The 25,359-nt window shown below is 41.6% G+C and overlaps 1 protein-coding gene across 1 annotated transcript in view; it reads right to left on the minus strand.

Annotated features, from left to right (window-relative positions):
• Positions 1-25,359, minus strand: part of pipox (pipecolic acid oxidase) — a gene marked incomplete at its 5' end in the record, with an annotated part of 52,811 nt that overhangs the window by 19,536 nt on the left and 7,916 nt on the right. Inside the window, 3 exons of the mRNA XM_079224456.1 lie at positions 338-490; positions 18,600-18,782; positions 22,319-22,532. Coding sequence (XP_079080582.1) covers positions 338-490; positions 18,600-18,782; positions 22,319-22,532 — 550 coding nt within the window. The remainder of the gene's footprint in view (positions 1-337; positions 491-18,599; positions 18,783-22,318; positions 22,533-25,359) is intronic.

Below are 25,359 nucleotides of genomic sequence, written 5' to 3' on the forward strand. Positions count from 1 at the left end.
ATGCTTTGGTGTACCATCATTGGATACGCTGTGTGTGTGTGTGTGTGTGTGTGTGTGTGTGTGTGTGTGTGTGTGTGTGTGTGTGTGTGTGTTTCCTGTATATCTTACGTTGATCAAGAGCCATGTTTACTTCATTATTCAACAATCTAAACCATTGCTGGCACTGGTTTAGGTTGTTGAATAATGAAGTTAAATGATCAATGAGAAAAGCAAACTGAAGAAATTCCATTCAAATATAAATGATCAGGATTCAGGAATACTCTGACATTATTAGCATAGAGACTGAGGGCTCTGTACAGAATCAAGAGTCTTCTTGAGGCTCAGTACTGCAACATACCTTCATCAGGCCCGGGTACTCATTGGACGGGAGGCCGTAGATATGAACTTTGGATTCCTTGCTCTCAGTCAGCAAGAAGCAGGGAAAGCGCTGCTTCACGTTGTACGTTCCTGGAATCTTCTCTTTCCAGTAGCACACGTTGATCTTCACCACCTATAGAAGTGCAACCAGGAAAACTAATTAGTTCCAGCCAAGTCCCAAAAATCTGGCTGTCACTAGTGATGAGTCATAGTGTGCATTAGTTTTGATGAAAAAACTACTTTCAGAGGGTTTCTCAAGCACTAGCTGCTGTGTAAACGCACACTACTCCAACATATCCTCCAAACAAAAATAATAAATAGGGACTTACACAAAAGCTGGATGTCAATACGTTTGCTGTAAAAATACCGTTTGTTCCAACTGTCCATTAAAGATGTACTTGTTTAACTCTTTTCTAGTCTTCCGACTACTGAAAGCTCTTTGACACTACATTTCATCATTGACCCATTCACACCCATTCATACTCTGATGACAGGGGCTACCATACAAGGTAGGTCTGATGGGCAGGTGGCACCAATTTGGGGTTAAGTGTCTTGCCCATCGACATGGAATAGCGGGGCCGGGGATCAAACCGCCGATCCTCTCTAAATTGAAGGACGACCTGCTCTGAGCCACTGTCACCCTGTGAGTGTGAGCTCCTAGTGGTGTGTTATGTACACGCTGTAGTGTATTGAGAGAGATTAACTGTTCCACTGCTGAACGGCATGCTGGGTAAAGCTTGCTCTCTGACGATGTTCATGTGAGCTTTTGCACTCTAATGACAGGTGTACTCCAGTACAGGGGATGCACCTATGTCATGGGAGGTGTATTGCTCAGGGCCCAAGGAAGCGCAGTGTCCAGTGGGAAGTTATTTGTGGAAGCGGCTCAACAAAAGCATTCACAAGTTCTCAACAGGCGCTGCACTAACACACACACAACAGAAGCTGTGTGGAGAAGAGTCTGTCCTCATGTCTGAGGTTTTCTCACCTTAATAACTCAACTTTATCACAACAAACATTAGTGAAATATTGTGATGTAATCAGATTATATGTATGCTAAAGTGATATGATGGGGAAAAAACACCTTTACTCTTGAACAGTGGCAGACCGTCAGGGCCAGCTAAGTCTTCACTGCTGGCCTAAACAGAATCATAAAGTTATAGCTATTTTATCATTTAATTTTAAATTATTTTTTTCTAATTAAAAGTTATATCTATTTTATAATTTAATTGTTTTGCACAAATACACTACATGTATTTTAATTATTTTTCCCTATCAGCTTATTTTCTCATTGCACGATCCGCCACTGCTCTTGAATATGTTATGATCATTTTATGGACATTTTGACCACACCTTTGGATCCACTCTCGTTGTCTGTTTGGATCCAAGACATTTCACAATGTGGGAATTTTCAACAAATGCATTAGTGTAGATATATCCTTGAACTATACAATATTTTGAGATGCATACAAATATTCAACTAACATGCAAAATCACATACATTTCTACGCAGATTAAGCCATCAAGCCGGTGTAAAAGTAATACACATTTCTCCTGAGGGTGGTGTTACTAGAAAGCGAGGAGACCAATCACATCATCACATGATCTCCTATGTGAGAACTGTTGAGGACTGTTTGATTAGACAGCCTGTGTACACACTTGCTAATGTGACCTGATTGGGATGCAAGGCGAAGCCCCCTGGAGTGTCCAATGTGCAAAGACCATAAATATCCCCATCACATTCGATGGAAATGTGATCATAAGTTTCCTAGAGGCCTGATGGTGGCGCAAGGGGAGAGATCATTACTATCCCTCAAAATTGTCCTCTGAGGTTTTGAATGTTCACACTAACTGTCGTGGTAATCTGGGCAGTTGTAGTTGTTGAGTTTGTGTTACCTCAGATATGATATATTTTCATTAATGATATAGTTATTGTCCAATCAATACTACACTTGTTCTCTGCATGAAGCCGTACACATTCATGAATACACACTGGCACAGAAATAGCAGCCTGCAATAAAACCTTCATAGCATCTACTCAATCCTCCAAATCACTTTTTTTCTGTCTACTAGAAGTGCAATTACCAAAGTAGCTTTGCGGTGGTGAAGGGAGTGTAACAGCAATCTTGTCTCCGTCCGGTGGCATAACCATCCTCACCAACATCAGCAAAAATGGCACAGCTGTGCCGACGGTGGGGTTACAAATCCTTCTGGCTTGACGCATCTGGATATGCTAAACCCTGCTAATATCTCATAGTTTGATAGCCTTTCACGCCATCTTTTCTTCTTTTTCTTGGGGTGGTACACTCCGTGGTGAGTAATGTACCACACTCTGCCATTACAGCGACTGAGCTGCTCAGTGGGTATTTTCTCGACGTAGCCTTTTTCAATAATGCATTTCATGAAGACCTTGTAATCTTCATGGAATTCTGGATTTCTTTTGAGTTTTCTCTTTAGACTATCAACCCGCTGCTGAGCAATGCAACGATTATTTGGCACTCTGATGTTTTCATTTCTCAGCGGCAAACTCATGCAGTAGTGTCCATCGACCAACTTTGCTGACCCTGTAACAAGGTGCCTGAATTGTTGATCCTCCTGGGACATTTCATCCTTCTCTTCACACCTTTCTGGGAAATCTGTATTGCACTGCTTCACTAGCAATTCTTCTATTTCCACCACTGAGATGTGATTAGCATTGTAGCTTTGCAGTTTACCGCTGGCTATCCTAGGGTTTTCACCCTTTCTGAGAGGTCCATTTATCAACCAGTTTTGACAGCATATGGTCCCTCACCTTAACTGTTTATGATTCGCCATGGTTCAATGGCTTTTGGGATGTTGGCACCTATAAGCAGACCGACTTCTGCTTCAATACGAGGGAGATGCACATCTTTCAGATAAGGCCAGTGAGAAATATCTTCCTGTTGTGGAATGTTTTCTTTCTTTACTGGGATGTGGCTATGTGTAAACACCTTTGGCAGTTCAATGTATGTTCGACTTGTCTTGACCCATTGTTTCGAGAAGAAACTGGGTGCTTTAAGGTTTAGTGTTTTCTGTAGCTCTTCACTGCAAAAGGCTGCAGTGCTCCCAGGATCTATAAAGGCGTACGTTTCAACATACCTTTCACTCTTTCTGGATTTCAGCTTTACTGGTACCACAGCTAGAACACATTCTCCTTCTCCAGCCCCAGTGCTTCCACAAACCTTTTGATCCAATAACACATAGGCACTTGAGATAGCGTTGCTCTCTTCAACTTCCGGCGCAGCATTATTTTCTTTAATGACATGGAGTATGTCTGGGTGCCCCTGAGAACAGGTCTGACACATCATTCTCTTTTTGCAATTCTTACTAAGGTGCCCCAGTGTAAGACATCCAAAGCAAAGGCCTTTAGACTTCAGGAAGTCTATCCGTTCTCTGTTTGTCAGATCTGTAATCTTATTGCAGACAGACAGAGCATGATTATTCTGACAGAATAAGCATGGTTTGTGGAAAGCTGTAACAACATCTTTCACTGGGCTGCTTGTCCTTGCGGTTGTCTCTGAGGTTGTGTCATGTACACCTGTAGCAAAAGTGCTTTTGCCTTGACCAGTTTTCCAGATGGTTCTCTCTTTGGTAGTTTTATCCTTTTCCTTTGTGCCTTCGTAACTCTCCACCACAACTCCGAAAAGGGGATCCAGAGCTACCTTTGCCTGTCGATCGATGAAGTCGACTAGTTTAGAAAACCTTGCTCGTCCTCTTCCTCTCTCATGGATCTCAAATGCCGTCGTTCTCCACTTCTCTCTAAATTTGTAAGGAAGCTTTGAAATGACAACTCGCATGTTAGTAGGACTATCCATTTCTTCCATGTATTCTATATCGGCCATAGTGTTCCTACAGCCAATCAGGAAAAGAGTGTAGCCGCTTAATGCTTTAGCGTCCTCTGGTTTGATCTGAGCCCATTTCAATGCCTTATCCATGTATGCATTGGCTAGCTTCAGCTTATCTCCGTAATGCGTTTGGAGTAACTTTCTGGCCTCTGAGTAGCCTCTGTCTGATGACATATGCTCGCAACTGCGAACAAGCTCTTGTAGTTCCCCACTGGTATACTGCTCCAAGTAATAAAGCTTGTCCTGATAGCTGTCAGTTTTGCTATCCACTGCATATTCGAAAGCCCTAATAAAAGATTTGTAAGTAAGAGAGTCACCTTTAAACACTGGAACATCCCTGCATGGGAGGTGAGACGTAGTCTGCTGCTTAACAAGCATTTCAGTTGTCACATTTGCCCACTGTCATTGTTCCCAGATCGACGGCGACCGTTATCATAGATGCGTAGCGTGTCTTGTGCTCTCTCTTCCCTTCTCTTACTTTGAGAAAGCTTCTTCAATGTATGACTGCTGGCTCTGTCCTTAGCATTGTCATACTTTCCAAGCACCTTGAGCTTTGCACTGGATTCCGCAATAGCAGTATCAATGTCTAGTTGTTCCATTTTAGCCTTTAGCTGCACTTCTTCCATTTCAAGCGCTTGCTTCCTTTTTAATGCAGCTGAACGTGCGATCAGTGCTGCATGCTCTGCTTCTTCCTTAATGCGCACTGAGAAGCCTGTAGTTACAGATGAAGCTACTGAGCTAGAGCCAGCAGATCAGCCGGATTTACTCTTACTCCAATGTTTTTCTGTCCCAACTTCAGATATGCTGTCTTCAGCATTAACATCTGTAGTGTTTTTTAAGCTCAGTTTGTCACATTTGGACTTGCACATCTATGTAAAATAAGGGGTTTATGTGTACATTACAATGCATGAACAATTATAATTAATAAGGGATATTATTATGAAGGATTTGTAATTGTATGCATATGTATGAAGTTAGATTTGTTTCTTTATTCCGCAAACAAAGAAACATGTGTTGAGAGCAAATTTCTGGTTTTGAGAGCAAATTTCTGGTTTGTAACTAAAATTTCTGCCTACAATTAAAAAATCTTTGCTCTCAAAATGAAAAAACCTTTGCACTCAAAATAAAAATCTTTGCTCTCAAAATAAAAACCGTTGCTTTGAAAATAAAAACCTACGCTCTCAAAATAAAAACCTACGCTCTCAAAATAAAAACATGCGCTCTCAGAAATAAAAAACCTGTGCGTTCAATCTCAAAACTTACAATTTGAGTTTGGACGTAGTGGGCGGGGCATACGCTGCTGAATGAGCGAGGAGTTTCTATTGGTTGGTTTGACTTGCTCTTGGCACACTGCTCTAACGGGAGGTTACGTGAGGAGAACATGGAGGTAGGTTGACATCATATTGCTCTGTTTTGTCAAAAGTATTTTACATGTAGCAGCACTTCCCTTTATTTTCATGTTGTTAGTGACATGGGGTCCTTTTTTTAAAGAACGACATGGAGGGCTGCTGTGTTGGCATGAAGCCCCACTTTCTGCTAGCATGTAACGTTAGCCCACAGTGAGCTAACGTTACAAGCACCTTGACTACGTTAGCTAAGGTAGCTACCCACGTATGATACAATTAAAAAAAAAACTATAAGTTTGGTTTTCTCCGACCGGGGTAGGTACGGTTGATGAGGTTACAACCATGTTACTGTCTTGTATTAAACTGGATGAAGATAAGATGAAGTTGAATAAGCCATTAAATCCTTAAAACTCGCTAGCTAAAGACACCTCTGCTCCAGAGTCATAAGATAAGTCCGGCGCGAACAGGGGTCCACGTGTGTTGGTCGGATGGTCTATCCCATGATGACAGTACAGGAAATGTAATCTCTGACATCCTTGTCAATGTACCCGAATCTTAATTATGTTAACGTAGGCATAGCTATTGATAGCCTAGCCGACATCGCCAGTCTGACTAACCATTTAAGCTATTTTGACCACAATCGCGTTAGCATCGGTCGCTATCATTAGCATTGGTTGCTATCATTAGCTGTTTTCTGCTGGCATCAATATGATTAGCAGAGGGGTTGGAGTATTTCTTTACTATGACCTACTTCAGATAGTCTAAGATAGCAATAGTGTTGCAGTAAATACCAACATTATGGTTAATTTACAGAGGCCGGGTCCTATGTCTCCAAGGAGGAGGCACTTAATACACGTGCTAAACTGTTTCCATCCACAGCAGCATTTAACAATCACTAAACCCACACATGTCAAAAATAATTTAAAGTAACTACATATACACTACATTAATACTCTGCTGTTTTGTTGTATATATTCTTTTTATATATCTTTCATTCCTGTTTTTTGTGTGTCTTGCTACTGTGACAAACAAATTTCCCCTTGCGGATGAATAAAGTATATATCTATCTATCTAGACAACTTATGTTAGCTTAGTTAGTGATATCATGTAGTGAAGGTGAGGCACAAGTTATTAATAATTTACTTGGTGTAAAAAAATATTACATTGATACTGTCATGGTAATACTTAATTTTTTTTCTTTTAATGTCAGAATGAAAACCAACAACCAACACGTCAGGTAATTGCTTAATTTGTTTTTCGATACAGCCTGTGTGACAGTAATGCATTACACTTGTAACGTCCTTTTACCGTGTTCATACATCTAAAATCCCTTTTCCAGTATGATGCCCGTGAAGCCACGGAGGCTGCACGGCATCTCCTATCCCTGATATAAAGGGCCATACCTGAAGAACCTCAGGGACAAAGGCAGGCACCGAGTCAGGTTACGGAGAGGCCCTCAGTGAGCACTGAAATGACCAGGTAGACCAGCATGCACTCATGTCAATGAGCCAGTCAAATGGGTCATTAGTCTGGTTTTTACCATGATGGCTGCAGTACAATTACGCAACTGTCATATAACATTAATGATGCCTTTATTTAAGCTTTTTAGAAAGTTATCTGGTTCAGGGCAACTGTTGTTTTCTTTACTCTGGTATACTTGGATGTGATGCGCTTGGTTAAGAAGTATGCTTATAATAATTAAAACGTAAATGTATTCTTCTAAAATCATACAGGTCCTTCCCTGGATTCTTTAGGGGCAAGAAACGACTTCAGACCAGAGGTCACATGCCTGCAAAGGTTTTAAAAATGTGGAAGTCTTTTGACATGACATTTTTTTTGCTGCCATCAAAAGTCGAAATGATTCTGTCCTCAGCGGATGATTTGATATTGATGCAAGCAGGCTTAGGAAAGAGGACTGTGTCCGTGACATCTCACACATGCAGAGGTATTGTATAGGCTGAAGCAGGCCCAATGCCTAATGTGTCGTCAAAAGTATGAATTTTGTCTAATGCATGATAAAACTTTGCCTAATTTTATTTTAATTTAGTTGTCCAGTTTACTGCAAAACAACTTTCCGAAGATGGCACATCTCGAGGACAGATGGCTTCTTTACAAAGCAGCAGGTTCATAATTACTGTACTTAAATTGAAACATCTTTTATGTTTATTGTACCTGTTAATACAACCAAAAGAGGAGGAATACATCATGATTTGGGGTCATCCCCAAAATCTGTTTTAATTTTTTGGTGTTTTCACAGGTGGAAGTTGAAGGAGGAAACTATCCGCTGTTCCTCTGGAGGCTGAGGGCTATACTGGGGCCATGCTAAGAGGTTCTTCAAGTGCAGGAAAAACAATGCTTTATATTGTTCCTCTCCAGGATGAATTAGAGCTATCACCTCTTCCTGCAAGTGCACCAGAATTTGCACTGATGCCAAAAGCCAGCTGCAAACAGTGCAAATCATTGATGCCTCTGCAAATGTTGGCACTCCATATAAAAGACTGCCTCGACTCACACCATAAAACAGAGGTGAATTACTTTACAGATTGGGGTTAAGGATGATGAAAATAAATTGTAATTTTTTGGAAAAAGTTACCTTTTCTGTTTAATATATCATCTTTAAAAGTGATTGTATATTAAATGAACATGTTGCCAAACATGAACTGTGCATTTTAATGATATCTAACCATCTGATTAATCCACAAGACTAAATAGCAGTAGACATTTAGTCCTTGATAAAGATTTTTGTGAAAAAAAATTAACAGACTTAATACAACTAGATTTATAAACGTGCCACAACCGAGAAGTTTACCCAGGGTCAGCCGAGGCCCAGGAGTTAACAGCCGTCTCACCTGTGGCAACCATTTCAGTGGTGAACTCGCCTGCTGATGGTGATGAAGATGGGTTGGTAATGCTACCCCACAGGGGGCAAGGTTAACCCTCTGGAGTCGGGGGTCATTTTCTTGATTTTACATAATTTCTTAAATTCACTTTTTAAAGTCACTTGCATATGATAGATACCCATGTGTTTTACATCTAAAATTGCAAAACAATCTCAGCTCTCTATATAATGAGGCACCATTGTCATAAGGCAAAAGTGTAAAGAGAAATATTACTCTAAAGCTGAAAAATGTAATCTAGATTTTGGAAAATCTTCATATCTCTTGTGAAAACATAGCTTTAGTCAGGAGGTCGAACTGTTTTGGTGCTTGAAATTAGTTTACCAAAGGTCTTAGGTTCACGAAAGCAGTGAAATTTATGAATACAAAAATGGTAGAAACATGTAAATAAATGTCTAAAATCAAATTTATTATTATATGGTGAGGTGATGAGCTGTGGCTGGCGTTGTGGCCTGCAGTGATGATTTGGCAGAGACAGACTGGAGGCTGCTAAAGCAATGCTGCATGTTGTCCTCTGGACCCTGGCAGCTGCAAATCCTCTCTGTAAAATACATTACTAATAGTTAGTATAAGTTCACTGAAAGAAAGTAACAGGATAGTGACAATATTTGATTATGCCCCGTTCAGTCTCAGACCCATTTAGCTACTGCACCGCTACTTCCGGTTAGCGCGCAGCTAACCTAACAACATGGTCATTTCAGTCTCACAAACACATAACAGAGATCCCACACTACTAAGCGTACTACGTTCGCTGAACAAAAGTTAACGGGGGTCGTGACAATATTTGAACAACCACCGTTCAGTTTTTTAATCCAACCTGTAGCCATATATAACCACATTAGCGATCGTTAGCTCGCTCGGTAGCTCCGTGTGAGCAGCAGCTACGTAAACACTACGGCAGTAACGATTAACAGAGATATAACACTACTAAGCGTACTACGTTCACTGAAAGAAAGTTAACGGGGATCGTGACAATATTTGAGCACCCACCGTTCAGTCTTATCGTCAGCCTGTAGACATATATAACCTCGTTAGCGATCGTTAGCTCGCGACCCGCTAGCTTCGTGTTAGCAGCAGCTCTATCTGGCTACAGGTCCCATTACTAACGTAAATATGCTATTGCAAAGTTCAGTAAATGCACTTACCCATCTTCCAATGGATCCCTTTGCGTGGCATTGTCCTGTTCATCTCAGGGACCGACTCCTTCAGGCTCTATTTATGGTTGAAGCTGCGCCATTCTCCAGTATAGGTTCGCTCAGCCTGCCTGCTCTTTTTCTCTCTCTCCCAATGAAGCTGTGTACGCATCATATGACACGTCTGGGTGTGTAGAATGCTATATCTTGCTGTGTGAATCTCATATGATGTCACGGACAAAAGGCAGAGGAAGCTGAAGTTTAACTAAATCTTGGAGACGTGGAACCATATTTCTGTGCAGAATTATCGTGACTGAGTGAATATTTTAAAAACGGCAGTATCGTATAGCGCGTGCGCGCGCTCGAAGACCTCGAAGGGTTAAGTAATACTGAGGTATTGTCCCAATTGCCCCACTACTTGTCTCATCTCCCTGTAGGGCAGAGCAATGATGTTATGGAACTTATTTGTGATTGGAGCCCCAGGTTTTGTACTGACTTCCGCAAGGTAAATGCTGTAACTGTCCCAGATGCACATCCATTACCCCTAATGGATGACTGCATTGATGAGATTGGTCCTGCAACATATGTGAGCAAACTTGACATGTTGAAGGGATATTGGAAAGTTCCTTTAACCCCACATGCTTGAAAATTGCAGCCTTTGCAACCCCTGACAGTTTCCTCCAGTACACCGTTATGCCATTTGGTATGTGTAACGCTCCTGCTACTTTTCAAAGGCTAATAAATACTGTACTAGGAGATGTTCCGAACTGTAGAGCGTACTTAGACGATATTGTTGTCTATATCAATGATTGGATTGGTCAAATGGCTACGTTGAGAAGTTTTCAACCGTCCTTCTGCCGCATCCCTAACACTCAATCTTGCCAAATGTGAGTTTGGAAAAGGAACTGTTCTCTATCTTGGTCAGCAGGTTGGTCGAGGACAGGTTCGTCCTGCCGATGCCAAAATCACAGCCATTACAACCTTCCCTGAACCAAAAACCAGGAGAGAGCTGCGCCGTTTCCTTGGGATGGCGGGATATTATCGACGGTTCTGCAAAAACTTCTCCTCTGTAGCAGCTCCGTTGACTGCTTTAACCAGTCCCGCAAAGCCCTTTGTATGGTCTAGTGAGTGCAAACAGTCTTTTGAGAGCCTTAAAGGAATTATGTGTTGCACTCCTGTTCTGACTGCCCCAGATTTTTCCTTGCCTTTCAAGCTGGAAGTTGATGCCAGTGCGGTCGGCGCTGGCGCAGTTCTTCTGCAAGAGGATGACCAGGGCATCGATCATCCTGTGAGTTACTTCTCACGGAAGTTCAACAAGCATCAGCTTAAATACTCCACCATAGAGAAAGAGGCTCTGGCAATGTTGTTTGCCCTACAGCATTTTGAGGTTTATCTTGGGTCAAGTGCGAAACCCATTCACGTTTTCACCGATCATTACCCGCTTGTCTTTCTTTCCCGGATGCAAAACCACAATCAACGCCTTATGCGTTGGTCCCTGATCGTCCAGGTACAACCTACAAATATGCCATGAAATGGGCTCTGAAAATATTCTTGCTGACGCCTTATCACGGGCTATGTAGTCTCAAACATGATGTTTGAGCTTAGATGGGTGAGGGTGTTACGTGTCAGTGTTGTGTTCTCCCCTGCCATCTTGTTTTCCCCCACAGGTTTTTATTGGCTAATTGTTTGCCACCTGTGAAGGCCAATCGGCGAGACGGTCGGCCATTTTAAAAGGAGGAGGTCGGAAGAGTTCGGGACAGATTTTGTTTGTTCATTCTTGAATGCACACTGACACTGCTAGGTGGAAGGTTTGTGGTGAGAGGTTGAGGGCAGTAGGTAAGTTTGGGGTACCCTGTACACTGGTGCAGACACGTAGGTACTTTGTGTCTAGAAACACAAATTGGTCGGTGCTCCCTCTGTATATGTTTTGATCAATCTTTTGTAGAGAAGCCATTTTGTTTGTTTTCCAGAGGTAGAGAGCTAGGCCTAGTTTTGTTTTCTTGATTTCTAATTGTTTGGCATGACCACAAGCTGTCCCCAATCTCTCCCACGTGACAGAACCTTTTCTTTTGTGTTGTGAACCGCCAGCGTCGACTAAATATTGTTTCTTCGTTACTCCTATTTTCTGACTTTGTTTCCTTTATTCTTTGGACTGACCTGTGTTCGTTCCCCCCTTATTCCCTAGATGGGAAAGGGGACGTAACACCAACCATTCATTTTAAATAATTATTTACCATATAACTGTCTTAATGCGCATTATATTTAACTGTTTGCATATAAAATGACTGGAGTCTACACTTTGTATTTCTCTTCAAGATGCACAACCTGATTGCAACACTGCTGGAGAGGCTTTGAGTGTATCCTCAGTCATCTTCTTTTGGAGGATCGACAAGAATTCAAACTGACAGTGAAATTTGATCATTGCTGTCTGAACGCCATGCCTAACCACACTGTCTGTTATCCAACTGTCAGTGCTTGCACAGACACGATCACATTTCCAGTAGCTCACATGATAGACTATGAGTCATTCAAAACAATCCTGCAAACTGCCATGAAGTATGGTGCAGGATTTGATAGTGTGATAAATGTGTTAAATAGTTGTATGTTATGTGTTTATTCTTTTTGTGTTCTATTCTTTAGTGAAACACAATGTTCAAGAATCATTTTTATACTGCAGCTATTTGTCACCGTGTTATGTGAGTGAGCAAAATAAACACAAGTATTTATTTACTGTGCTTTATTTGTAATTATTTAAATCAGCACTTGAGATGTGCATCAAGTATATGAATAAGAAACTTCATCCAATAAATGAGGCCAGTTAAAGGACATGGATATAGATGTCCCGTCCAAAAGACGAGGAATCGGCGATGGGGTTTGTACGTGTTCTCCTTGCAAGATCTGAGATGGACCAACCGCATACATTAATTACAATTATAGCCATTGCCTCAGTTTTTCACATACTGTAGACAATATAATGTTAATATTTATGAATTCACATTAGAGTGATAAAGCAAATTATTGAATATCATACTTTAATTGCATTTCTTTGTTTTTGTGCTAAATGTATAGTACACTACCTCCTGCAGATCTGGCTCTGGCACAGGCACTAGCGTTCCAATCCTCCAAAGCTGATTAGGTGACAAGTTTCCCTCTGAGCTTAAGGGGAAATTCCAGCTCTCCACAAAATGTTCCAGATCTTTTTTTAGACGGGGAATGAAGACGTACCCCACACAGAAGAGGTGAACCGCATTAGAAAGGTCAATGAAACCATCTTCCTCTAAGATGTGAAGCAAGTTGTAGTACTGCGATGTTACAGCACTCCAAACATCTCTCCTATGGCGTTCCACTCTGGAAGCAAATTTCATGATGAAGTGGCTACTTTTTATAGTCTTTTTAAAAAATGTATAATGTAAATATTTACAGTAGTACATACAATGTTTACCTTTGGTTGTGGACACTTTTGCCAGCAATAAAGCTGCCACGACCGGTTCCTCTCACGGTAAACATGCATCTCGCAATGTCCACATTTTCCACCCCTTGATCAGCTCGGACTCTAAATGAGACAAACAGTAGTGTGACACGGGTTGGACAGCTAAACTAATTACATCTGGTATGAAGGAGAAGGTCCTTGCCTTGATGGCCATCCATGTTTCTGCACACCATCGATGAAAAATCCTAGAGCAGTCTCTGCTCTGTTATTCCGAGCTGCATTAAGGTAGAAAATCTGTTCAGCAATAGGATTTAAAGATGAATTATGTTATGTTCTGAGCAAGATTGATAATGTAAACAAGATGTGATAATGTAAAGAACAGTTATAGAAAACAGATCAGGCTAACCTTTCTGGAAAAGCCATCAATACCTCCAAAAATCACTATGTTGTACCTTCAAATTTTCAGAAGATTTGACAATATCAGAGTCGTAAAAAAATCCTTAATTAAAATAAATATGTATGGTAATTCAGTTTAAAACAATACCTGATCAACTTGTGATTGGTGTCGATGTGGAGAAGAGACAATGGAGCTGGAACAGAGTATGTCCGTCTGGCAATGCATGTCAATTGGACCAGTCTTGAAATAATTCCAGCGGCATCGACACGCTGCATGGACAGCTTCAGTCTACTCCATGTGACACGATATCTCATAGCCAGTAGAGACCCTTTCACAAGCCGATATCCCACATCAGGCATTCTGGCTTTAATAGATCTTATCTTTTGATCAAGTACAATGTCTGATATATCAGAGTAGGTGTTTCTGACTGAGAGATTATGCTCCCTCATCCTCCTGTACAGTGTGGATCTTGAAATGCCATGGGCAGTAGCCAGAGTGGTCATTGGTAGGTTCATGCTTAGAAGGTTTTCAAGGACTTGGGTATTAATGCTAAATTTCGGTCGACCCACAGTACCATTCCATTCAACTACAGCTACACTCTCAAGTAATGGAGCAACAGTGATGTTTGAAATGTGAGACTTGATCACTTCACTTAGATTTTGTAAACCATCTACTATAAACTGAGGAATATCCATATAGGCTGCTCCTGCTCGAAGAAACTGCAATTCCTGAGAGATAACCATGTGCAGGTAATCAAAATCAACTGGCTACCTTGTGATTACTGCAGAAAGCCGATCCCTGGTCCTGCATAAAAGCCTTCTAATGGATTCCTGTTAGAGGGAATTTAGTATGATAGAAATGTATTAGAACAGTGGGATCAAGTATATGAATAATCTAATGATTTAACAATCACAGAACCCTCCATAATACACAGACACGTTTAAATGCAAGTTGAATGTGTTTTGTGCCACTATTTTACTCTCTGGTGCTTATTATAAACGGCACAGGTGATACAATGTTGTTAATTATTAAGTATCAAATGATACAAACCTTTGTATCCACTGGCATGTATGTGTGGCATGTATGTGTGTTTACTGCACAGCTTCTGCCACCAGGTGGTGCGTTTGATAAAGGGGCGTTTCAAGCAGGTGTCTATGAAGTAAAAGCTTTCTTCGGTGTCTGTCCAGTGTAGTCATAAGAGACATGCAGGGTTTATTTTAAATTGTGTCATACATGCGTCACTAACCTGAGCTAACATAGTCATGCATCAGGTGCTTGTAACGTTAGCTCACTGTGGGCTAACGTTACATGCTAGCAGAAAGTGGGGCTTCATGTCAACACAGCAGCCCTCCATGTCGTTCTTTAAAAAAAGGACCCCATGTCACTAACAACATGAAAACAAAGGGAAGTGCTGCTACATGTAAAATACTTTTGACAAAACAGAGCAATATGATGTCAACCTACCTTCATGTCCTCCTCACGTAACCTCCCGTTAGAGCAGTGTGCCAAGAGCAAGTCAAACCAACCAATAGAAACTCCTCGCTCATTCAGCAGCAAATGCCCCGCCCACTACGTCCAAACTCAAATTGTAAGTTTTGGGATTGAGCGCACAGGTTTTTTTTTTGAGAGCGCATGTTTTTATTTTCAGAGCGTAGGTTTTTATTTTGAGAGCAAAGGTTTTTATTTTGAGAGCAAAGAGTTTTTAATTGTAGGCAGAAATTTTAGATACAAACCAGAAATTTGCTATCAAAACCAGAAATTTGCTCTCAAAACATGTTTCTTTGTTTGCGGAATAAAGAAAAAAATCTAACTTCATACATATGAAGGTCACTTTTATTACTGTAGAATGATTGATGTGTGAATGAATGAATGAGTTATCTTGTTCGCCTGAGGGGGCGGAGCCGAACATTGACTTTTGAGACGATTGACTCTACGCTTTTTGGGAAAGAAGAAGAAGACGAAGAAGAATAATAGTTCCGCCCCTGAAGCGGCAGGCCCAATCACATGGTCATACCCAGAGGTGATTAAATATACTTTTACTATATATTACTTTTGGATTCCGGACCTTATTCCCCACACCACCTCCCAGGATCTTGAACTTATAATCTTCACATCACCTTGTTCATATTCACTTGCAACATTAATTCCAGTTGCATTGTTTTGCTTTCTTACTTGTTTCCACATTGCAGAACACCAGTTTTCAGTATTTTCCACAAAGTCTCTTATGGGTGCTGATCTTGGTTCAAACCAATTATCCTGATCTGCTTGTCTTTCATCTTCATCTAATAAAGTCATAACTTCAGCATTAACATCCTCAAACTCTTTGAACACATTGCAAAATTTCTGAGAAAGCATCTCTTCCACTTCATTCACATTTGTGCCAAACATTTTAAGCGTTTCAATAGTTTTCATCACGACTGAAAGTTGAGATAATTTACCTCTTCTAGATGCAATACGCCGACTGATTCCTGTGTCTTCCAAAGCTTTTTCAGGGGGCTTTGGCACCCTCTTTAGGTCAGAATCCGCCATAGCAATGCACCGTTCTCCAGACTCAGTCAGTGCACAAAACCGTCTGCATTTGCTTCAAAACGATCCGTTTTCTCTAGAGAAGCTAATGTCCAACAGTTTCTTTCAGTGTGCGCCGATTTTCCAGAGATAGTTGTTGTCCAGGTTCCACTATTGTTCAGCACATCTACTGTGTACAAGCCCGGCCAGCTCGGTAGGCTCGGCGTGCCGTTCCACAGCACGCAGCGTTTCCGTTAACGAGGTATTTCAGTAGGCTAGCACGGCGTGCGATGTAGCTTTATGTCTGTTGATCTTGTGGAGAAATCTTCATGAATATCATCCACAATAACTTACGTCATTATGAAGGCTCTGACTTGGTCCTCATCCATGCAAAAAGGTTTATTCGTGTAATAATCCTTTCTTTTTCCCATCGTGAGCGAAGTTTTTTCACTCAAATGTAGCGGCAATCTTTTCTCCGTCCGGTAATCCCTATTACCACTACTGTTACAGTCTGTGTATGGGCATTGAGCTTGACGCGTAATGAGTCTTCAGAGGCAGTAACTCCATTTTAAAAGTTTACTCAACAAAAAATAAAAGGTACAAGAATCATTCAGTGCTCAACTTGGCACAACAATCAAAAAACTGTCTTGCTCCGCAGACTGATTAACCTCAACTGAGGGATATATGCTATGACGTAGTCAGTAACGTAACTTAAAGGAGCATTTCAACACACTTTTATTAATCACTAAACACATCTTATCAAAGTCTATTATGGCCCTTACAGGGAGAATTGGGATTTAATGAAATGTACACATGGTTGTACAAATGATGTCCATCTGAGAGTGGCAATAATAAGGACACATTGTTCAGGAGCTTTCAATGTAATGAACTAACCGGCCGTGCACTCATTCGCAGGGACCATACAAATTCAGGTGCTTCGGCGAGTCAACGAGCTCAGAGCCTGTGCTTATTCTACCAGTTCACTCAGACATGGCGTTCACTCAGGCATGGCATTCCCCCCCCCCCCCCGCCTGCTGCTAGTCTGAATAATGCAATTCCAATATCAACTCCAATTCTTCACTCTAACAGCTGTCTGCTTGTTTTCCCGTCACCTTCTATTTTCAGCCCGTGTGGCATATTGCTGCCTTGCTGACTAAGGCCTCTGAGCTGTAAATATGGAGGAGTAATGCTTTTGTTTCTGTGGCATGTTCAGGTGGGCATTTAAAGGATCCCATTGGTGAAAAGAGAGGGAAGCAGGATTAGAGATGGACAACTCCAAGTTGATAGCATACAGAGTCTGATGTGAAATGTGTGGCTGATTGTGTATCTCATTTTGGGTTGTTAATCAGTTTAATTGATTCTGTGTTATTTATTGCAGTTATAGAGATCTTTAATTTGATGAAATTATGTCTCATTGTTGGAGGATTCATTTTATTTCCCTGTGTTTCATGCTTTATTGTGGAGCACTTTATAAAGTCTGCTAAAAACTAAATAATTTTTTCATCATCATTATTGGGATATTACTGCGAAAGGAATACTTCACTCCCAAAATGACCATTTGTAAACAGTGACTGTTTTTTTTCTCGTAAGCCTTTACGGAGAGCGGTCAGAGCCTCCTTTCCACCACCCTGGCATAAGCTTTCCCCGGGAGGCTGAGCAGTGTGATGGCGCCTTGTCACCAAGGAGCTTTTTGACTACCTTAGTGACCTCTGCCAGGGATATGGGTGCAACCACCCCAAAGTCTTCAGGCGCTGCCTCCTCTCCAAAGGACATGTTGGCCGGGTTTAGGAGTTCATCAAAGTGCTCTTTCCACTGCCCGGCGATGTCCCCAGTCAGCAGTTCCTGTCATTGTCCATGGGAGCGTTGAAGTCCCCCAGGAAAACTATGGAGTCGGCAAGTGGCGCCCTTTCCAGGAACCCTCCCACCGACTCCAAGAAGGCCGGATACTCCGAACTACTGTTCGGTGCATAAGCACAAACAACAGTCAGAGCCTCACTCCCCACAACCCGTAGGCGCAGGGAGGCGACCCTCTCGTTCTCCGGTGAAAACCCCAACACAGTGGCGCTCAGCCAGGGGCTTGTCCCGCCCGGCGCCTCTCACCCTGGGCAACTCCAGAAAAGGACAAAATCCAACCCTTCTCCAGGAGCTTGGTTCCAGAGCTCGTTGCTGTGCGTGGAGGTGAGCCCAACTATATCTAGCTGGTAACGCTCCACCTCCTAACACCAGCTCTGGCTCTTTCCCCGCTAGCGAGGTGACGTTCCTTGTCCCTAGAGCTAGTCTATGCTGCCGGTGACCGGCTCGCCCAGGCCTCCTGTCTGGCCTGGTCTAGCACCCACCCCGATGCTTTGCGTTTACAAACTAACATGGTATGATGCATCATTGCAAGAAAAAAAAAAGTGTCCAGTTGAACAATTTGGTGCTCACAATTGGAATCTGTTCAGAACCACGCATTACACAGGTTGATTCCATTCAGCACATCCTATCCTATAGTTTTGATATGCAGTAAAACAACCACATAGTGCTGCTTAAGTGCTGACAACGAAACCAAGCTTTTGGTGTCATTAACATGTGTGTTAACTTCTTGAACGTCTTGAAATTCACACCCGAGTACAATATTGATATATACGCAGCTATATAAACATGATTTCACGTGGGACACCACAAAATTGATTACCTTGAGTGGCAACTGTAAGCCAGTGTGGGCCAGCAGTCTATTAGCCCAGGGTCCAGCGGTGATCACCACACTCTTGGCTCGATAAACATCAGCAGAGGTTGACACTGTCACAACAGGGCCCGGCTTGATGTCAGTTACCTTCTCTTGGTCTCTAATGACCCCACCCAACTTCTCAAACTGCCCCTGGGAAAACAAGACACAACATGTGTTACTGGATATTATTCACTGAAAGTGTTGCTAATTTGTTCAGATGTAAGTGGAAAGAGAGATGATATTGGTTACTGTTGATGTATTTTACCAAAGTCACAGATCCGTGAAATGTAGACTCCACAAAGAAGTAGGTAATGTTTCTTTTAAAATGTTATACATGTGGAAATGAATCGACTGCCAGCAAGAGGCGTACAGGACACTGTAATAGTTGCAGTTCTATACATGAGTGTTGAATAGGAAAGTTGCTTAAACGGGAGACTTGCGCTGCACCAGAACTTGCAGAGCGAGCTGACGTAATATCTGTGAGGCTTCACGAAGTGTATATAAACACATATCAGTGTTTATCAGTATACAATTATACAAAAGGTGTTTAATGCTAGTTTCTAGCCATGCCTCTACACTGAACTCTCTCAACAACTATTGAATGGAGTGCCAATAATGACTTTTGTGATCCCCTGACTTTTCCTCAATCACCATACTCGTGCCATCAACAGGCCAAAAGGTCTCCAGTACTTTAGTTTACCACACAATACAATACAACTTCATTGTCAGTTTACACTGAAATTCATTTTGCATCATTAAGTTCACACAAGTTCAGTTTTTTTGACATTAGGAAGACATTAGGAAACAGGCCACTCTGAGATACTGAAGACTTTTGATATATATTAAGATATAATACTAAAGACAAGAGGCTATCAAAGAGTCACGGCATGAGAATGCAAAATCTGTCACTACACGCTTTGATTTATAATTGACTGCTGCTTCACAAAAAAGGCTGAACAATCTGTCCAGTCGATTGAAAATGGCACCTCACTGAAATAACAGAGCAGTGTTTTGTGCTTGACCTGGCAGCCATGTCTGTTCTCTTCCAGTGCTGACAGAGTCCAGTAATGTGAATGTATTGCTGTAATATATTCCTGGTGTGAGCTATTATTAGATTAAAACAATAGGCATGAAATATGTTCAATTATCCACATCTTGGTATTTTTCAGTCCTTTTGTATGGTACATATTTCATTATCAAGTCACAGCTTTCTGTTGTGAACCCTGGAACAGACATGAAGGAAAATGTATGCTTTATTCTAATTTGCTAATTTTGCCTTGAAAATTGCTGGCAGTTGCCTACAAAATGTAGAAAGGCATGTGCAGGATGACGACTGTGTGCACTTTCATATTTACCAAGGAGAGAAGGACCTTAGAAATCTTTGAAAAAGTAAGTACTGTTTGAGGTGAATTAACTTTGAAGACTTGTAGACTTCAATCACAGTATTGCATGAAGTCAAAAAGTAAATTTAAAGGAAAAACTGCAGCTTATCAAAACATATATTGTATATATTCTTTCAGTTATACATTGTACTCACCAAATAGTGGCTGACATTTCATAACACTCCAAAAAGGTTAGAGAGGGCGAGAAACAACCGTTTATCCAGATCATCTAGACCAGGGATTCCCAAAGTGTGGAGCTGCCTCTAGGGGGTGCGCGAGAGGAAAAATGTAATTGTGGTCTAATGGTGTAATAATTAATATTAAACATAATTTAAAAACAATTAAGTAGGATTTTTTAACTATAAAAATTCCCTTTGTAAGATTTAAATTTTAAATTAAAAACGTACAATTTAATAAATAGATGCACTTCAGGTCCGGCCGCCAGACTGTCTTTTCCGTACACACTAGCTAGCCTAGCTTGTGCACCTAACGTCATTTCATTCATTCAGCAACATCCATGAAAATATGTTAAACTGGCTGAAATCGGGGAAGCTGTCAGGTGGGACATCTGAAGCTATCAGCAATAAAAGAGGAGAGGGACAGAGAGAGAGGGAGGAACCGGAGGGAGAGAAACGGAGAGGTGCGTTGGGGAGAGACCGGGAGAAGAAATCGACCGGGAGTCGGAGAAAGAGGAGACGCAGGAGACCGAAAAGGAGGAAGGGATATCACAGACAAACCGGGAGCACAGAGACCCATCGCGGAGTCAAGGTGAAAAAAGAGGAAACGAGAGTGAGCATCAGACTGGGAAAAAAAAGGAAATATGATGACAATTCTCTGGGTCTTCACTTGGATTGGAATGCAGATTGCCCGAAGCCAGTGCGTGTTGTGCAGTGAGGTTCTGGCTAACAGCTGTCTGAAGCCTCTTATTTGCGCCGCCACCTGAACACCAAGCATGCCAGTGCAAGTCAGAAGCCCCTTACATTTTTTAGATCAAAATTGGAAGAGTTACAAAACAGCCAAAAACAATTGCAGTCTCATTCATGTGTTGGGTCTACACAAAACGCACTACAGGCTTCATATCTGCTCAGTTACCAAATGCATGTGAAAATCCTCATATGGACTCCTTTTTTATTTATATCTGTTTCTGAGCCTATGCATGTGCCACTCTTTGTTCTTTACGTGGCTTACTGTGTTTAAGTAAATGGATGTGAAATGCAATCTGCCTCTGAGCCTGTGCTTGTGTCCTCGCCATCCTTATTGCTCTTTAAAAGTGACGCCTTGTGTAACTGAAATTTATACAGCGGACTAAATCTTGTAACAAACGCCACGCGCGAGCAAACAGTTCTTGCATTGGTCCGATTTTATGCGGCTATAAATAGGCTCTGTTGTGTTTTTTTTTTTAAGGTGTGGGGGATTGGAGGTGCGTGAACCCGGTCGGGATGTAGAAGGGGGTGCGTGGCCTAAAAAGTTTGGGAACCGCTGATCTAGACCAACGGTCCCCAACCTTTTTTGCGCCATGGACCGGTTTCGTGTAAGACAATATTTTCACGAACCAGCTTTCATGGTGTGGGCAATAAATATGACGTAATAAATGTATACAACCGGCATAAAGACAATTATAAAAAGGTGCATAAAGATACAACTCACCATTACGCCGAATTAGTGGGAGCCCTTAGCTTGTTTCTCTGCAAGGAGCCGGTACCATCTCGGGGTGATGGGAGACACCAGACATGTGTTTATGTCCAGTCTACTCCGTAACTTAAACATTATGTCCAGTCTACTCTATAACTCAAACCTAAACGTCCAGTCTACTGCTCAATTTAAACCCGCTTCACAAAGACAGGCTGTTGGAAATGGAGACAGGTTTTCAGAGCTTTTTGGCGATCTCAGGATATTCTGCCTTGATTTTAATCCGGAACACCGATAGAGTTGAAATGTATATTTAAGTTTCATTTTTGGGGTAACGTATCATGTGGCCTCTTGACATGTGGCAGACGCACACCTGAAATGTTGGTGTTGTGATCCCTCATTTCACTGGAAAATTGAAAGTGCACAATTCGTCACAACTTATTGTACCAGGAAGTGAGACTCCCTGTGGTGGATGTTTACAATACACTGTTTGGGTAATAGTTATACCATTTGTTTTCTAAATAAGTTTAAAGCAATGACCTACCTTTGTCTCAAATTGCACCACCCTGGGACATCCACATCATGTTCTATGTGCCAGATGATTGGCCTTGACTTATGACATCAGATACAGAAGCTAACATAGATAATGCTCTATCAGCCATATCTGTGCTGTACCTGTACAGTCTTGAGTGCACGGTCAGCATACAGAACTCCAGCGGTTATGTCCACAAATGCGCCATCTCCCACAGCCAGGTTGACATTGGGGATGTGCTGGCAGAAGTTGTCACAGTTCAGGATCGCCATCGGAACATTGTTTTTCTGCAGGGTGTTCTTATACAGCTGGAAACTCCGACTGTCCTCTGGTCCCATCACCAGGAGCCCTGTTTGTCTGAGAGGGGAGATCAAGAGATGAAGGTGGCATCGTAGCAAGAAATGGCCAAGACTCAAGGAAGCCTACACAAATCACCAACTGGGAAAGATTGCCAGTACTAATGTTAAAGGACATTTAAATTCAGGGGACATCATAGTATTGTTAGAATAATATAACAGGGCACTGACTGCAAGAGGTCAACTTCACTCTGGTTGAATACTAAAGTGTAAGTAGAGCCGGGTAAATACTGGTAATATCCTTACTGCATCAATCTGTGTTTCTGAGAGGCAGAGTCGACGGGGAACGGACAAGGCGGGTGCTGCCAGAGGCGTGGCCGGAGAGCGCACACCAAACAGCCAGCACTGACGTGAATTATATGAATAAAAAGCATTGAGAACTGCAATCCAAGCGTGTGGCTATCTTTGTGCTGCCCGAGACTCACGGAGGATTACAAAATGATTCCAATATTTAACTCTGTTTTATTCCCTAAATAAATTAGGTAAATGTTGTGTGTCCATTAGACTCCTCACTTTCCTGCCCTGATTCTCTGAAAAAGGTCAAAATCAAGAAATGAATTATACAGGACAGCATTAGCCTGCTAGGGCTGTCAGTATGCTACACATTTGATTAAATATGAAAGGTATTGAGTTATTTCTTGTACACATGACCAAATCAATTCAACTCAAAGATCCCTTACTAGCTTTTACAAACCTTTCAACCGCATCTCAGGGTTGTCATGAGTGAATGTAACTAGCTGATCACATAATTGTTAATATACTATAAAACTATAAAATTTGGCTACATCTATACGTCTTATTACTTAGGTCAAATGACGACACTTGAAAGCTCTAAGAAAAGGTAGTAAGTGAACCTTGAGTTTAGAATATTTCCTCACCGGCATTGAGACTTGCTTTTTTTAATTTACCCTTTTCTGTATCCTGTTCACTTTGTTCTTTCTCTTCCCAACCTTGAAAGGAAGAAATGTCTTTATTACTTCTTTCGACTTTTCAGGATTTGTTTTTGCTATTGAAGCTTTAATTCCATATATACCTAAAAAAGCATAATGCTACAAGGTAGTCTAAGAGATCTTGCCAAAAAGTCTGACCCCATGAATGTTGCGGTTGTGAACACTACTTTCCATTAAGTATAACAATGCCTCAATATTGTCTCAAATATTTCCAACATCGAGATGGTCGTGGATTTCTAGAAGAACGCAGCCCCACCGTGTGACTCCCCCGTCAGCGCTGTGGAGTCTTCGTCTTCCTGGGCTCCACCCAGGTGTAACATACACTTACATTAACGTCATCTGTTTGTCTGAGCACTTTATCTTATACTTGATTTAATATCATTGCCCTGTTGTCGTTGATTGTTGTTTGTCTCGTCTAACGTCTCGTGTCTAATGTATGCATCTTCCGCCTAGAAAAATTCCTTGTTTGTGTAAACATTCCTGGCAAATAAACGGTTTCTGATTCTGATTCTGATTCAAATATCCGGTATTTCTTTCCTCATGTTCACTCTCAGACGGATCATTCTCACATCCACTGTGACCACATAGCTGTCCTCTGAAGGGGGGCAGACTTAGCCTCGCATAGCCAGACCTATCTCCACGGTGCTGTGACAGCATGTCAGCAAGAAAGGTCTGGCTTCACACATTTCATTTCTGATATTGGGGAAAAAAACTGACTTGTTTATATTCCTTGAAACCAATCACAATTATCTAAAATAGATTGCGCGTGCTAGGGTTTGAAGGTACTAAAGATATAGAAAGTACATTGATGGGGATTTGCCCAAAAGTATGAATTCTAATGATACCCCGCTGACCGGTGGAGCCTATATGCATCAATCAGCTGCCCATCAAACGGGCTGGCTTTCAGATATTTGCTATGACGACTTGCATATCTCCTAATATTTGCAGCCACATTTACACAAAATGTAACGCCGCCATGTGATAGTTGTACTTCTGCACACAGCAGCACAACCACATGTTGATGGTTTGGACATTCTCAGTCAAAATCATCAGTGTGAGGCACCAAAAAACAGTTGTAGGCGACTTGGCGGTCCCTTCTCTTCGTGGTCATTTGCCTTTTGTTGATCGCTACAATGGGGGTACGGAATTAAGCCAAAAGCTCTAATTACAAACACACAAAGCAAGGAGGCTTAGAAACCCTGTTCCTCCCAAGCCCCACGACCCGGTATTACTGTTATAATTCTGAGACTCTAATTGTTACTACACTTAATTGGTATCTTGGCTCTATATTAACCACTATATATCTGGTAGCGACGGAATCACTTTTCCATGAGATACGTCGGGCACATAGGATGGTAGAGTTACTGCTTTTTAACTCACCAGCCATCCTCAATGCAGGGCCCTCTCCCAACGAGAGGCAGTACCCTCGACCAACAACGGGGTCACAGGCGAGGAGGAGCAAGAGCCTCCGTTACGTTTGGAGGTCTGTTTATTTTTGTGTTTCATAGTTATTGTTTTTGTTCAGATTTTGTTTTGGAGGGCAATAAGCTCATGTATTATTTGGTTTTGTTCTTTCATGTATGTTTATTTGTTCTTGCTTGTTCAGGGAGTAGATCAGTTCTGTTATGATAAATGTGTTGATACAATGGCAGACACACATATATGGTTAGTGACAAAGCAAAACGTATTTCTTTTAATGTCAATGAACTTTTGAATCCAATTAAACGCAGTAAAATACCATCTAAAATGAAAAAAGAACAAACACATGTGGCATATTTACAGGAAACCCATTTAAATGACACAGAGCACAACAAACTAAAGAGAATGGGCTTCACTAATGTGTTCTTCTCATCATACAAGTCAAGACATAGGAGAGGA

This window comes from Taurulus bubalis (genome assembly GCF_910589615.1).
Source record: "Taurulus bubalis genome assembly, chromosome: 10".
In the NCBI taxonomy this organism is placed as follows: domain Eukaryota; kingdom Metazoa; phylum Chordata; class Actinopteri; order Perciformes; family Cottidae; genus Taurulus; species Taurulus bubalis.